General features: G+C 39.5%; 2 protein-coding genes across 3 annotated transcripts; both read left to right on the top strand.

Annotated features, from left to right (window-relative positions):
• Positions 1 to 3659: 3659 nt before the first annotated feature.
• On the top strand, positions 3660 to 6726 carry oxld1 (oxidoreductase-like domain containing 1). 2 transcript variants are annotated; one of them, XM_063481901.1, is made up of 2 exons: positions 3660 to 3854; positions 4734 to 6726. In XM_063481901.1, the coding sequence occupies exons 1-2, from the start codon at positions 3804 to 3806 to the stop codon at positions 5076 to 5078; spliced, it is 396 nt and encodes a 131-aa protein (XP_063337971.1). In that variant the 5' UTR covers positions 3660 to 3803; the 3' UTR covers positions 5079 to 6726. The 2 variants fall into 2 exon arrangements, with proteins under 2 accessions (XP_063337971.1, XP_063337970.1); XM_063481900.1 differs by having other exon boundaries at positions 4731 to 6726.
• A 5701-nt stretch (positions 6727 to 12427) lies between these two features.
• pde6gb (phosphodiesterase 6G, cGMP-specific, rod, gamma, paralog b) lies at positions 12428 to 15988 on the top strand. The gene is made up of 4 exons (XM_063482486.1): positions 12428 to 12557; positions 14084 to 14305; positions 14401 to 14441; positions 14527 to 15988. Exons 2-4 carry the CDS (start codon positions 14160 to 14162, stop codon positions 14601 to 14603), a joined length of 264 nt encoding a protein of 87 aa, XP_063338556.1. The 5' UTR covers positions 12428 to 12557; positions 14084 to 14159; the 3' UTR covers positions 14604 to 15988.
• Positions 15989 to 16369: the final 381 nt, after the last annotated feature.

Here is a 16369-nt window from a genome sequence, read left to right as displayed (position 1 = left end):
ATTAACATTGGCAGCCCTTAAAGTGAGCTTGTCTTTATGTGGCTGAATAAATGTTTGAGTTTTCATGCAGCATGACGGCGGCTGAGGAAGCGCCTCTCCTCGGGATAAGTCACAGAGGGGACTTCTGCTGAGATAACATGCCCCACCACACACCTGGTATCTCATGCCAGGCTGAGCAGCTGCAGTGTTTCCACACACGTTACCATGGATGTGGACTGCAAACACTGAAGTCTGTGGGGACCTCAGACTCACACTACACACACACAGAGACATATCCTCCATGCATCAGGGAACTGGTCAAACAATTAAACCACGGCCATGCAGAGAACAACGACATCAGAAGGTTTGTCTTCACGTGTGGAGACGTTTCACCGACCAAATCTGCTTTACTGTGGCTGCAAAGCTCTTTCAGGCCACTGAGCCATAATTCACCTAAATCTGGGTCACTGAAAATACTTTGTGGAGAAAGCATTTGAGCCTTTTAGTACAGTAACAAAAAAAAGTGATGGCACAAAGCCAGCCTAAAGTCCTTCTTGTGCCCGGATGGCTGGCCACAGTGCAAAAACTGGATTCAAACACGTCTTGTTATATGTGTTAACAATTCCCATGAAACGGGCCCGAGATGCAGGAGGCAGGAGTAAAATCCAAAATCTTTTCATTTACAGGCTAAGATCGTAGATGGGAGTCAGTCAGTAAGGCCAATAATCCAAACAAGAGGCAGGCGAAGGGCAGTGTCCATGAACAGGTCACTTCCATGCATGAGAGAATCTAATAGGAACTAAAAATGAGCAACAAACAGGAGAATTTTACAGAAGAATTGTGCTGGAAAACACAAAAACAGTTTGAAAGCTTGATATTTGCAGAGTGCTGCTCAGGTGGAATAAATACTGGAATGACAAATGATCTAATGCTACAAAGGTGTGACACAAAAGGGCAGAGCATAGCACAAAGGCTGTAAGAGAGCTGAATGTAGTGTTTGACAAACAGAGATTTCAAAATATCGCCCTGGAAAGCAACCGAGGTGCTTAATCTGTGTAGATTCTCAGTCATCCAGGTAATGGAAGTCTTAAGAGCTTGAGAAAAGAAAGCAACTGGACTTCGTTGAGCTTGTGAAGATGTTTTTGCCTCTCATCCACAGTTCAATTCAAAACAAAAGGTGGAGAGTCCCAGGTAGTCCCCTAGTGAGGGTTGTCCCCTTTGAAGGTTGTCCTGAGGGTCACCTTGCCCCAGATGAGCCAATAGGTCACATGATAGGGTGGGGTAAAGTTCCACGGTGGTTTCACCCTTAACCCCCTGTGATGAAAATAACCCATCCCTTCTTTTACACCTTGGCTCATGTGCTGAGTCATATGATCAGTAGTAGGTCAGCGACCCTCAGGACCACCGAGTCCAGGTGTTCTCTTTTTTCAAGCTCATAAAACAACCGAGACACTCTGCTCCTGTCTTCAAGTAAAAGGATCATTTGACTTTATTCTTAAAGCATTTTGGTAAAAACAAATCAGTGTGTATCATCTCCACTTCATTCAGAATGAAAAATATACAGTCAGTCTGAATCAAATACCAGACAAATCACCAACAGCTGTGGCATGGTATAATGCAAAATGTAAGGATACATTTCAGAAGACTACTGACCCACTACAGGGTCCCAAAAAGTGTTTCACATCAAGAAAAATCTCATGTTTTTCCATTTAAACATAAAATAAAATCTATTTATCTACACATGAATCCCCTGCAGAAATGTTGGATACTGCATTGTTTTATGTCTTCCAGTATAGCCTAGCAGTTAACAGACGGCCAGCTTGATCCAGTGAATTAACCTTCATTAGGTACTGTCTGTCTCGGGAGCAACTGAGGCAAAAAATTTCAGACTCCAGTTTCCAATTACACACTTCTTATTTTTAGGAGTTTCTTCTTAATCAAATTTCTGTTTTTAGCCTGAGGATCTCAACTCCCTGATCCTTGATCTTAAACTCCACTAAAACACAAGGCCAAACGGAGAGGTGAAGTTAGATGGAAAATCTCCCCCTCCTTTGTTTGTTTAAATGGGCCCGCTCTTAATCCAAGGAAGGAAAGAGATAACTGTGTGTGGGTAAAGTGCACAGTGCATTGAAAAGAACACGTAACCCTCATCAAAATGTCGCGGCTGAATAGAAACTGTCTGGCCTGATTGGCCACATGCTTTCTGGTCAGTTGGTTCAGTGTGTTTACCTTTGTATGCTAAAGTGGTGCACGGCAGTAAAAGCCAGTAAAGATGAACCAATCTTACAGTGACTAGAAGATTGTTTTTTTTAAAAGAAACTGTTTTTTAAATAAAGGTAAGTATACCTGAAGTACTCATCGCAGAAACAAGCTCCTCTGTGAGTGATTATTTTAATATATGTGACATTAATGTGTGTGCATGATTTCACCACTGTAGCTGTTGAGGACAGTAACTTTTACTAGTTTTATTTCAGTGCATGTCCATAATAATGTTTCACCACTAAGGATAAATATATATATTAAAAATAATTATGTACTGCAGCATTCAGAAATTCACCAAGATAAGAACTTTATTCATCCAAAAAGGAAACACTATGTGTATCCACTATCTCTCCTCTGCTGATGTCCAGACCATCTCAGCCTCGCCTCTCTAGCTTTGTCTCCAAACTGCTCAACCTGACCTGTCCCTTTGCTGTATCCACGACTAATCTTATCCATTCTGGTCACTCCCAATGAGCATCTTCAGCTCTGCTGGCTCCAGCTGTTGTTTGGTCAGTGCCACATCCCCAAACCATACACCATAGCAAGCCTCACTACTATCTATGCTATTGTTGCTATTGTTCTGTCATAACTGAATCACTCCATCCTGCCTGTACTGTCTTCTTCACCTCTCTTGCACACTGTTTGCTCATCCACTTCCACCTGTCTCCTTCTCATTCACACATATGTATTCTGGCTTCTCTTTTCAAAGTATACCTCCACCTCTTCAGGCTCTCTTCCACCTGGTCCCTTCTCTCACTATAGATCACAGTGTCATCTACAAGTATCACAGTCCACGGAAATTCCTGCCTGATGTCATTTCTCAACCTGTCACCAATGCAAACAAGAAGAGGCTCATAGCCAATCCCTGATGTAATCTCACCCCCACCTTGAACCCATCTGTCATTCCTACCACACATCTTACCACTGTCCCTCTATATGCCCTGCCCCACCCTCACATACTTTTCTGCCACTCTTGAGTTCCTGTACCACAGTTTTCTCTGATTCACCAAAATGCAGTGAAGCTCCTGACCTTCTCTATACTTCTCCATCAACACTCTCAAGGCAAATATGGCATTTCTAGTGCGGTAAGTGATCAAACACTATAACTATAAAATGAATACTGTAGTATTAATAGTAATCATCCCGTCTAGTGAAGACAACAAATATTATTTTTGACTTTTAATGTGTGTCTTTAATATTTGTCTGGCTTTACTGCCGTTCCTGCTGTTTGTTTGTATTGTAGAATACTGACACCTGCTGGCCAGATGAGGGAAATATTATTATGCCCCGCCCAAAAACCTAATCAACGCTTTCAATTGGTTTACATTTTACAAAGCCCCCATTTAATTGGGTGATATGCTTTATACTGGCCAATCACCGCTTTTGTTTACAACCAGCCTCAAAAGGTCAGAGTTGAAAAATGGGAAGCAATGCAGCTTTAGCTGTCACAGCAGCTAACATGGTGGAAGTTTTAAACTCCGGGAAGGAACAGCTTAATTAAACATTCACTCTAGAAAATGAACCACACAGACGCATAACCGCCCGTCCTGCCCGACTCTGCGATGCTGTGTGCGGGTGTTAAAGCCGTGATGTCGTCGGTGTCATTACGAAAGGTTGGTGGCTAAGCTAACGGTTCGTTTAACAGCTGATGATGTCCGTTATGTGTTTAACACTGGAGTAACCTTACACGGTCACTCGTTTGATAGTAATAATCATTCTTATCTCGAAAACGACAACAGCCTAAAGACACTCATTTAATTAACGGACACGTCCAACTGAGAGGAGTACCAGGACACACCGGAGAGGTTGTCTCTCTGTGGGATGGGAAAGCCCCGGTGTCCCTCCCAGGAGAGCTGAAGGACGTTACTTGAGAAAGGGAGCTCTCCTTAGACTGCCGAACCGAGATAAGCGACACAAACTGGAGGGAGGCTGGAGAGAGGATTCCAGAGAGGCTGGAGGGATTTACAGACCAGGATCAAACCTTTAAACCCTGTAAAGAGCAGATAGAAAATGGAGAGCCTTGAGAATTCAGTCTACTACTATTATTATTATTATTATTATTATTATTATTATTGAGACCATACTAGGATCAAGAAGTTACAGAGCCCCGGGAACAAATGTTTGGTCCTGCTTTCATGGTCAGGCTTTTTTTCTTTTCTTCAGTAATTATACTCATATATGAAAGTGTACTTACTGTACATGTACACAGAATAGCTTGATTTTAACTTACTGAATCCACCACCATGCACAGTTTCACTAAAATCTTTACCTTGTCTTATAGAAAATGGAAGATAGGGCTTTTATAACCCTATTTCTAATTTAAGTATCTTTACATACACACACCTGAAATATGAAGAGATTATTAATATTTAATATTTATAGTATTATTATTATTATCATTAGTATTTAAGAGACTAAAATTTAAAGACAGATTGATGTGTCCTCACCGTGTTTCACATGATTTTCACTGGTCCTCTCACTGTCCTCAGCAGTTATGGACGAGTCATCTTCACAGCGGGATTGTTCACCACCTCCCTGCAGGACCAGATTCGACTGCTGCTCCTCCTGTTCTGACGGACTGTTCTGAGCCCGTCGACACAGAGCAAAAGCGTGACTCCATCTCCACTTGGACCCCCGCCCAGGGTCCCCCGCCGCCTCCCATGCACTGCTGCATGAGTGGCTGTCACAACTGCGTGTGGATCGAACACGCAGAGCAGCTGCTGGAGTACTACAACGATGGAAGCGAGCGGGCGCTCGCTGCTATTGAGGAGAACGTCCTCGATGAGAACCTCAAAACTTACCTGAAGATGGAGATCAGACTCTTAAAAAAGACGTGACCCTCGCAGCCAGTGGCATTGACCGCAGTGCTGCCAGAAGCCCTTCACAGGCTGAGATTTTACAGCACACAGTGTACCTCCACATTTTCACTCCTTCATCCTGTGGGTCCCACAGTATATGTCTCATTTTAGAAAGCTGGCAGATGTTAACAGATAAGACTTTGGGTCTTTGGTGGTCATTGTTATGTTGCACTTATCTAATATTTGCTTCTAAAAAGCAGGGAAAAAAAGGAGTCGCCATCTGGCAGGTTGCTGGAAATCATAAATATTCAGGATAAAAATACTCTTTGATTTTTACTGGAATCTGTTCAGACCTGCTTTGGCCTTTATTTCATTTAGACAGCGCAGATCTGTCAGGATGTCACGAAATCTCAACCATGAAAGAAAAAACACTTAAATTTGCAAAAGCTGGAGAAGCTTATTAGGATTATCAAACTACTTCATTTGAAAATGAAAGCAACTCATTGTAAAAGAGTTGAGACAGGAAGTCTTTCTCCAAACTTCGAGTGTTTTTAAGTTATCTAAGGTTACAGCTTCCTCTGAGGCTCCACAGTGTACAGAGAACAGATGCCAGTCTGACCCTTTTTAGATCTTGACATGTTTGGTTTTTTCTTAAGGAAGTAGGGTTCATGAAAGTCACAGTGTGAAATGTTCTTTTTCTGTTAGAACCTTGTTTGTTGGTCCAGTTCAGTTGTGGTCTAATATTTTCTAAAAATGGTCGTGTTCTGTGTCTCCGCCTGACGGTGCTGCTGAATAACACCAGGGCAGATGTTACTGATGGGGGCGTTCTGTTGCAAAACTACAGAATCATGAACCTGGACTACAAACAGGTCCTCTTAGATTTCTTTGCTGGTCATGCAGGCTGACCAAAGACAATCCAGTGAAAAATAGCACTTTATTACCAAATATTTGTAATAGGAAATGTTATTCTCTCTGCTGTCTACTCATACATTTCTCTTGGTGCTGAAGAGATGCTTCACCTCAGTGCAAGATTTTCTTATGTGGGTCATATGAGTTGTTGGAAGGTATTATTTCTTTTAATAAAGTGTGTCTTCTGTTAAAGGAGGTGATGAAGTATTAAAGCACATTTCCTTAGTATTTGGAGAATTCAGTCAGGTCTGATTATTGAGGCCTCACTCAGATAAAAAGCTGCCACAACTTTAGTTTCCAACAGTCTAAAGTTGTGCACAGACTGCAGTCCCAGCCAGTGGTCTGCTTATAAAGCATAACATTGCATCATAACACAGTCCAACGATTCTCTACATGAAAGACCATCGTTACTGTGAATAAACATAAAACAAACTAGTCCAGTGAAGAAATAAATAGCTCGAGCTTTCAGGGGTCTGAAACTGCAGCTTTTTAGAAGGTGTGATGAGTTTTTGTCCCTTTCTAGTGGATGTTTGCAAGTAATAGTTATAATGTGCACAGCATCATGAGCTGACAAGAGGAGCAATGTTTTAAACTTCAGGGATGTCTGAATTGTTGCCACGTGCTGTTTGGAGTTTGATTGGTTTGCATTGTGTCTTTACAGCATTTGCACATTTGAAGCATCCGAACAACACTTTGCCTCTCTGTATTTGAGTTTATTTAAATCATATTAGAAATTAGTTTTAATCCAATGCTTGTTAAATAAATATTTTTTATTTACTGTCAGATTCAGAGTGCTTTATTTTTATGCCGAGAATTGGTGCACACAGCCACACATGCAAGTTCAAGCCTGAAAAACATTAATAGCCCCTGTAGCCACTAGGAGGAGCTACATATGCATAAAACTGTCTGCTGTACTGGGAAAATGATATGTATGACGACCTAACTTGTTTATTTCATCATCATATATTTTTATCCAACCAGCTCCAAGTGTTGTTTATATTCTAATGTGATTATAGTCAGAATATTTAATAAACACAAAATCTTTGTGGCTTCAGGAAATTAAACTTTGTTCTTAATTGATATTTACAGTAAGTATGTAAAACACTGCATTGTTCTCATGATGTTAATGAGATTTAGATCCCTTCTTAGGTAATAATGACTGGTTGTGTCAGAGAAGAAGCCGATCACGTTCGGTCCTGCCACCTTGATGACGTCTTTAGTTAGCCTTCTCCCAGTCCCTCTGGACCAGTATCTGAGGTGACCCTGATCTCACTGAGTCAGCATTAGTCCAGTAATAGTGATGCACTATAAATCCTGATTACTCAAGGTCCAGTGCTGCAGCCAGCCATACAGTGTGCAGAGTTATGCTTTGATCTAGGTTATGCAGCGGATTAAGAATGAGACGTTTCACTGATCATATGTAGAGCAATGACTCTGACGTGATGGAAAACATTCAAGACAGATTATTGGCTGATGCCAAGGCTGCAACATGCTACTTTGCATCATCGCAGTGGGGGACGTTCTGTGAACAGTAAGCTGCAAGAAGTCACGAGTTAGCGCTAAACAGTTTTCTTGTTTCAGTTTCTTTCAAACTGGCATAAAATTGGACCTTTCTGTAGTTTAATAAAGGCAGACTGCCTGTAGCTCAAGAACTCATCGAGAATGATTTAGGCACCAAATGTAGTCAGATTCACAGGTGTAGGTGGAAAACATTCTAGTTAAACTTGTCAGTCATAAAACTGATAACTTGAAAGAATTAAATGTTAACTGCAGATGAGTTCAAATCAATGTTCCCTCTAAACTGCGCGCGTGCGCAATTGCGCACTGCTGGCACGGTCTCTGCGCACAAAAAATCTGCGTTGCGCACAAACAAAATCTAACCTGAATTGAAATTAAAATTAAAACTTTAACAATTCTGTTTTGCAGTGTTAGTCAGTAAGTGACTGGCTGCTCCCGTATGGGATTAGAACGATGCCACCTTATCCCATAGTTCAGCCAATAATGCGATTCACATTCGTATATACGCAGCTAATCAACGTCGTTGACAGGCTATGACATCGTCCTTACACCGGTGTTTTAGCTGGCAAAGCGGCGTGGCTGATGTGGAGTGAAGCCACGTTAATGACAACGTGTACAACCATTGGAGATGTGAGCAGGACAGACGGAACAATTGACGGAAAAAGTGTGGACTTTGTACCAGTTTTTAAATTGTGTTGATCGGCCACGTAAAACCAGAGTTATGATAAAAATATCTGCAATGTTTGTTTTTCTTCCTGAATAATATCGTTGTTTATATTTACTGCGGGAAGAAAGGGTAAAAACGGCGTTTTATAAGGAAAACGCTCGAAAGCGCTCTCCACCTGTGAGCAAAAACAAAACCAAAAAAAAAACCCTTTCCTATTGGTGGAAAAATATACCATGTCGACCAATCAAAAAATGATATGGCAACATGGCATTTATTTGCTTAGGAAGGGGGAAGTTTTAGGAGTGACGGCGTGTTTTGAGATGTGAGAGATTTGCGACGTTTAGCGCAAATCTTGTGTAGTTAGTGTGTAGTTAGTGTGTAGTTAGTGTGTAGTGTAGTCAATAGTTTTGTTGTGTGTGTCAGAACAATGAGGCGACTGCTGAATGTTACAGGTGTTACAGGAGTGATACATCTCCTGTTGTCAGGCCTGCAGGTATCAGGCTGTTGTTCTCCTTTATCTCATAGTGGACAGAAATTATTTTTTGGAGTGGCACAAATAATTTGTGTGGCATCAGATTTGATGCAGAACAGCTGATTGTTCTGTAAATAGTTTGAAATGTTTATTTAAAAAAAAAAAAACCCGCCTTGGCTGCATTTTTAGGTAAACAGCTGCAAAAAACTTTGTTGTTTGCAAAACTCAGTTACTTTTTTTTTTTTTTTTTAAAGAAGTAACTATATAATTAATTGCCCAACATTGGTCATTATATACTATATTTTGCAGACAGAGAGTTACAGGACTCTCTCCCAGACCACAGACTCATACTCATAATACAAGTCAGAGCTTTATTAAGAAAGAAAGAAAGAAAGAAAGAAAGAAAGAAAGAAAGAAAGAAAGAAAGAAAGAAAGAAAGAAAGTTGTGTTTTCAAAATTGGAGTTCAAGTTATTTTTACTTCCAATAGTGTTAACTTACTACACAGGTCATGAACTAGATTTTTTAAAATTTTCATTGTAAGTGGGCTAAAGCAGTTAATTAAAAGTAGTCTAACATAAATGTAAATGCTGTAATTTGATTATTTTAATAAACCATGTAACTTGGATGGATTCGATGCTGGCGTGACCACAGTGCATACGTCTAACGTTGCTCACAGTGGTCCAAGGGATCGCTCAGGGAGTTTGTGTGTTCGCTCAGACACATGAAAAATTAGAGGGAACATTGGTTCAAATGTATAAAACTGTGTCGTCTACAAAGAAAAGAAAGAAATAGGGCCCCGCCGAACTCCATCAACAATCACTTTTCTTAAAGGATCCTAAAATCAAGCTAATATTGAAACAAAGAGGAAGGATTATCTGATTCATTGTGATTCTTTTTTCATTAATTTTTACATTTAGATTTGTTTTTTCTTTAAAGCCATAAAAAGATATGAATCAAGGAGCATGAGACAGAACAGGGTCTAGAGAACGTGGCCAGTACTTCTCCCACATTAGTGTCTTTAAATCTAGAGTTTAAGTAAAAGTTTAAGAGTTGAAGTAAAATCCTTCTCCTCACATGTAACATCTGATCCCATCACATCTTAAAAATCTTATAGCCCTTTTATCCCAACAGAGCACTTCCCTCTCAGAGTGCAGGATTACTTGTGGCTCCAGGTGTTTTTAAAAGTAGAACAGGAGGCAGAGCTTTCAGCTTTCAGGTCCCACTTCTTTGGAACCAGCTCCCAGTTTGGGTTCAGTCAGACACCCTCTTTACTTTTAAGATTAGGGTTCAAACTTTCCTTTTTGATAAAACTTCTAGGGCTGGACCATTTGACCCTGAACCATCCTTTAGCTTAGGCTGCTGCGGGATTTCCCATGATGCACTTCTGAATCTGTTTCTTCTCAATTTGCCTCTTTTCACTCCAGATATACATGTATATACCCTGACTGCACATATTAACATTTGTCTTCTCTCTCTTGTAGTTTGTTATTTGTCCTGTTTACCTGCTCTCATTTTTTTTCTTTTGTCTTTTTCTTATTGTTTATTACATTTTCACTTAAACTTACATGCATTGTTTTGCAGGTTTTGTTTAAAGCTGAAGGTCAGATGAGTGAAGGATTTCTCTAACAGTGCTTTGTGATGGATGGTTCCAGTTTAATTATTAAAAAAAAATCCGAGCTGCTGTTTGGGATGTCTCCACATGTTCAGTATGTCTCTAGCATGTAGATAGGAGCTGCTGATGTTGGCTTAGTCCCCTGTTTAATGGAGAGTACTCCCACTGCAGAGTGTTACACTGATACACACAGACAATGTAAAATATTTCTGTGGGTTGGAGGATTGGAGGGTTTCACCTTAAGCAGATGGAGAGATGATTGCATAACAAAGATTGAGTGGGACTGTGGGGCTTTCAGGAAGCTTCCAGCTTCATCTATAATCTGTTTGAACATATTTTAAGCTGTGTGATCTCATCCTGCATCCTACTGACTCAAATCACTAATTTAATTAGCATTACCTAGAGGATTTCTAAAGACATTACAAAGACAAATACTATAAAATACATAAAGATAATGTTTATATGGCAAACTGCATTTATCACAGAGCATCTTTCCTCCATAATCTATCATTTCCAAAGTGATTCTGGAAGAAATATTCAGATCCTACTGATGCTTAGAGCTCAGCATCAACCATTTATTTACAGATGAAATGTGTTTAATTAGTTCATTAAACAAAAATGTGAGGCTGTTAGACAAACGCTGCTCTAAAAATAACTTCAACTAATAAACTATGCAAATAATACATTTAAGTTGAAACTAGTTTTTAAAAATCCTAATATTAATTTACAATATAAGCAAATTAAGTAATTTACTCTAATGATACAAATGCCTTTATCATTTTAAGCCATTTAGTGAGGTGCAAGCAAAAATGCTTTTATTACCTGAGTCCTGCATCAAGACTGCAACAATTTTCCTAATTTGATCATCAATTTGCTGATATTCTGTCCGATTAACTGCTATTTTTCTCCAGCTATATAAGGGACACTTTTCTTATTTAACCTAATCCAAAATCCCAAACAGCATTCATTGTTGCACGCTGTTTGGCTCTGGTGGAAAAGGGAAAGCAGCTGGTTTTCACTCATTACTTGATCAGGTTTAAGCAACGAAAGCATCAGTTTAGGAGGTGCAGGAGGAGACTGTGGCCTGGGTTTAAATCATGGACGTAGCCACAGTAACGTGACCCATCAGCAGCTTTAATAGCATCACGGGGTTTTGGGAACCGGGTGTTACTATAGAGGGACATGCTAAGTTGTCAGCTACATTTGCCAGTTGTCTTAAAATATACAGTTGCAGTGCACAGACATATTTACCTGCTAACTGTTCCCAAGTAACAGGCTAATAAAATACTAGAAAATCACTGACCAAAACTGAAGGACGAACTTCAAAACATATTATTTATTAGATAATTATTTATTAGATAATTACCACAGAAATACTCAGAAAGAGAAAGGCCTTAGCTGACTGCTACCACTGAATGTGTCAATCAACGTGGCCTCATGTATGAGTTTAAGGCTTAACAAAATCAATCAGGTGAGTTACAAAAAGAGATAAACTATTCATAGAGGCCAAAGCTTTGTAGCAGGCTGTAAACATGTTTACTTCTGCTTTAAATTTGCAAATGGAAACTAAAGGAACTACATTTCTGTATTATCTTCATTTTTCTAACATGATCCTTAAAGGAAAGCATTAAAATGTTTTTTACAACAGGCAGTCTTATGCATGTCTTTCTGAAAGCATCAGTATTTATGTCCTGGGAATGGCACAGGGCTGATTTACACATATTGTGAAAAAGAACTTGGCGAGTGTAAATCAGAGGTCATCAATAATTTTAGTTCGTTTATGTTGTGTACAAGAATATCAGCTTTAGAAACCGCAGCTGCCAGATAAATATAGTGCATTGAAAAAGTGCAAAATATCAATAAAATCAATAAAAAACAGATAATTTTTCCCAGTATGTTATCTTTTTAAAAACATTTCTGTAGTGTAGTTTCTGTAAAATACTCAAATTCAATGTATGGTTACAAAATATGAGAAAACATCTGTAAGACAATAATAATATGAACAATTGTATAATTTCACAGTGAAATTTCTCACTGAAATGTTGGAAGTTGACTGTAAATGTACACAGTTATGCTCCACCACTGTTCACAATGTGCACAATCCACTTTTGCACCTATGTACACATTACAGTTTAACCTAAACCTCAAACATGTGAACTGTTGACAGTCAAGAAGGGAGGCGGTGCCTCTGTAATCTCCCACGGGTGTCGGCTATAAGAGGGACCACAAGCCCCGACTGGCCCTCACAGCAAGCCTAGCATAGAAGTCCACTCATCTGCTAGACGGATCAGCGCTGCGCTCACACCCACTCGTCTGGCTGTTCTTCACCCAAGCAGCCGGTGAGTAGACCATCATCACCAATCAGTGCTGATATTCAGACAACGTCTGGATTTAATAGAGCGGTGGGAAACTTTGTTGCTCTTCTGCAGCTCTGTGTGTCTCAGTGAAGAACATGGGTGTTAACATTTTTTCCTTTATTAGGAGAAAATAATCCAGATAAAAGAATTTAGAGCTCCAGAAATAATCCCACTTGGGTATAAAAAAGTAAACAGCAATTTATGGTGTCATTTGTAATGTGATTAAACATGACAGAGTAAATTAGTGCAGATGTTTCTGACGTCTGTTAATCAACAATTCTGCAATCTATAGAGCGATGCTGTTTAACACTCAGTTATCAGTTATTTTTACAGTGTATCTAAAAACTGCCTACAGTGCAAACTTACTCCAAACCTGGATATAACAACTTGTTGTTTCATGTACAAGTTCTTGCTTTATTTATTTATCTGACAGATACATTTATCAAAAACCTGGACAGAAAAAATATTTAAAAATGATCTCACAACAAGCACGTTCACTTCGGTTTGGCCTGTTTAAAGCTGTCAAAAAAGTTTCATTTTAAAATTCTTGATATTAAAACTGTGGCTCAAACAAAAGCAGATCTCTGAGTATGTGATATGTGAGTATATTTAACCCACACATACTCTTTTCTTTGCTTTCTTTCTTTAATTTACTTTCTATATTTTAATTTAGTTTTTTTAATTGTCTAAAAATATTTACTTTTTTTTTTTTTTGGTTTAGTTTTTCTTAGTTTTTTTTGCCAGTTTTATTGTTTAAATACACAGGGTGTTTCTCCAGGCAAAATTCAGAATAGAAATTACAGTTGAAACACAAACATTTCCATTAAAGCCTCCTCAGACGTGATGGCAACTTTGACCAAACTGGCAAAAACTAAAACTCAGGATGTTTGTTTGTTTGTTTGTTTGTTTGTTTGTTTGTTTGTTTGTTTGTTTGTTTGTTTGTTTGTTTGTTTTTGTTTTTGTTTTTGTTTTTGTTAGCATTGTGCATTAGCTGTAATAACCTTGATATTTATCCAGTATAACCACATTAATGGTTAAGACCTGTTCAGGGTTGTCTATGTCATTGGGACATGGTGAGCGGATTTAATCGTTTAGACCTTCAGTGCATAGCTCAGCGTTTCTGCAGCAGTGTCCTTGCTTTAACAAGATTACGAGTTCACAATCAGCTCGAAACAGAGAAGGAGAGCGCACTTATTAACTTGAGCCAGGGATTATGGGTAATTGGGTCATCCCAGCAGGACAAGCTGCAATGTGGTCCACCACATTCAGGTGCTGGGAAATATGAGAGTGTAAGTCCTGGCAGGTGCTCATCAGATCAGTAATAGGATTATAGATGGTAATGTCAAACAGAGGTGACAGGAGCTGCCTGCTATCTGAGACATGGTTAGAGAGTTTTAGATCATTCACTGCTTGACACTAAAAGGATTTGCAGATAATAACCTAGTGAGAGTTTCTCTTTATTTCTGTGTTTTTAATTGCTTTTTTCCCCTTTGTTTCCAAAAATAAAGACTTCACCATCACGACTTCAGAGAGGTGTCTAACGCTAACAGCCTGCACGCACATCCTCATACATAACTGCTCAAAATGAATCTTGAGCCACCCAAAGCTGAGATCAAGTCGGCCACCCGTGTCAGCGGAGGCCCCGCCACCCCACGCAAGGGGCCCCCCAAGTTCAAGCAGAGGCAGACTCGTCAGTTCAAGAGCAAGCCTCCAAAGAAGGGAGTCCAGGGGTATGCTCTGAATACTTTTCTTCTTCGGGGTCTTGTAAAAAACTAAATAAATCAAGTCAAGTGATTTGTAATTATCGCAATGCTCTTCTTTGCAGATTTGGAGATGATATCCCTGGAATGGAGGGCTTAGGCACAGGTAAGTGTATGCTGGGGTTGAAACCATTGGCTTCAGTGCTCTGCAGGGGCCTAAACAAGTTTACATCTGTGCTGTCTTTTTGCAGACATCACTGTCATTTGCCCATGGGAGGCCTTCAATCACCTGGAGCTGCATGAGCTGGCCCAGTATGGTATCATCTGAGCCTTCCCACATCTCCCTGCAATCCCCTGAGGATTACAGACCACCTTCATGCACTTCAAACCATCTGCCTCAGGATCCATCTCCTATCTTTATGTGGAACTACTGAACCATTATGAACTGTAACAAACACCAAAAAAATGGAAAAAGAGAAAAAAAGCCACACAAAAAAAACTCTTTCTCTTTTCTAACTCTGGATTCTTTCTGTGATTCTGCAGCTCACACACATCTGCTCATGTTTAGGATCTGTTCTTTTTAAAATCTCACCACTTCTCGCAGTAGACCTGCACCGTCGCCCGGCCGCTCTCCTCCTATCTTTCACTATCTCTGTCTCTCTCCTTCTTTTTTCTTCTTTCCTGTTGTCCTCGAGGACAAAAAACAAAACGAAACTTATGCAAGCAAGGCAGCCTCAATTTGAGTTTAAGTGACAGACCCGTGAAGTGGGTGGGTTCCCATTTCATGTGCTTCGGCGCCTCTCTCGCCATCTCAGAGGCTTTTTCCATCGATGCCGAACCTATAAAATTCTAAACCTGAATTCTGTAGAGAGCGGACACCAGTTGCTATTGCTGAGCGTAACATTTCGATGGGATAAGCGTTAATCAGATATCCCTCTTTTCCCTCTGTTTTGACCTTTAACTGCACCCATCTTCACCAGGATTGCACAAATCTTCACCCTCATGGTATCTGGAAGTCTTCTGTTAGTTGACGCATGTGAAGAACAACCTCTCACCTCATTTTCACAACACAAACTAAGAAATAAGCCGCTTTAATCTCACCTTAGCAGATTTTAAATGTTGAGGAAACCAGTTTCTTCCCTTCGACTACCAGGAGTGTGTGTGTCTCCATCATTTTCCACACTTTTGTTCTCTGTTAACATTATCCCTATTTGTATATCTCCCATATATATCAGTGTATATGAATCTATGTATTGTATATTTAATATTTGTTTATTTCTAATACTTGCACACAACACTACTGTGCCCTGTGTGTGTGTTTGTGTATTTGTGTTTTTAAGCTCATTATTTTTAGCTCTCATTTGTTGGTCTCATGTAGAGTAGGTTGTACATTTTTCCTCACTGTCCATCATTCGGTCTTATGTTTATTTTATTTCAACTCTACAGTCCTCTCTATTACTGTCATCTTTTTGGCCCATACCCCAAACTTGTGTCTTTCAAAATATTAATCTAATCAAGAAAATACTGACAAGCTTTGATGATGTAAAGCTGGTGGGTGCATTGTAGTAGTGAAAAAGATGGCGGAGGGATGAGTGGGATGGATGTTTCAGTACAGATCTGAAGAAATGTGTAGTGGAGTGTTGTCCTCTCTACAGGACGAGGGATAAAAATAAAGCATAAAAAGAGGAAAATAAAAAACAGTGTGTTATTTTTTCTATTCAGATTCTTTTGTGGAGGATTTAGCTTGGAATTAGCCTTCTTATGCATGAGCAGGTACATGCAGGGGGGAAAGTTACACCTAAGCACATTTAAGTATTACTGTATTACCTGTATTCACATGTATCAATTTATATTTAAGGTAGTGCAGATACAAGTAATAATTCTGCACATGCAGGACTGAGATGTGGACTTGAAAATATTTGAATTGACTACCATAAATTTACTGGTAACAGGACTAAATGCACATTAAATCACAAAAAGCCATCCTGAGAATCCGAAATCCACATGAATATGAAGTCCGGAGGAGCAGAAAGACAAAATATAAAGCACGGCATACAGATAAAATGCTGTGAAGCAACACTATTTACACAGAGT

This window comes from Pelmatolapia mariae, linkage group LG8 (genome assembly GCF_036321145.2).
Source record: "Pelmatolapia mariae isolate MD_Pm_ZW linkage group LG8, Pm_UMD_F_2, whole genome shotgun sequence".
Classification (NCBI taxonomy): Eukaryota; Metazoa; Chordata; class Actinopteri; order Cichliformes; family Cichlidae; genus Pelmatolapia; species Pelmatolapia mariae.
Note: the sequence above shows the minus strand (reverse complement) of the source record. Positions and strands in the feature narration are given on the sequence as shown.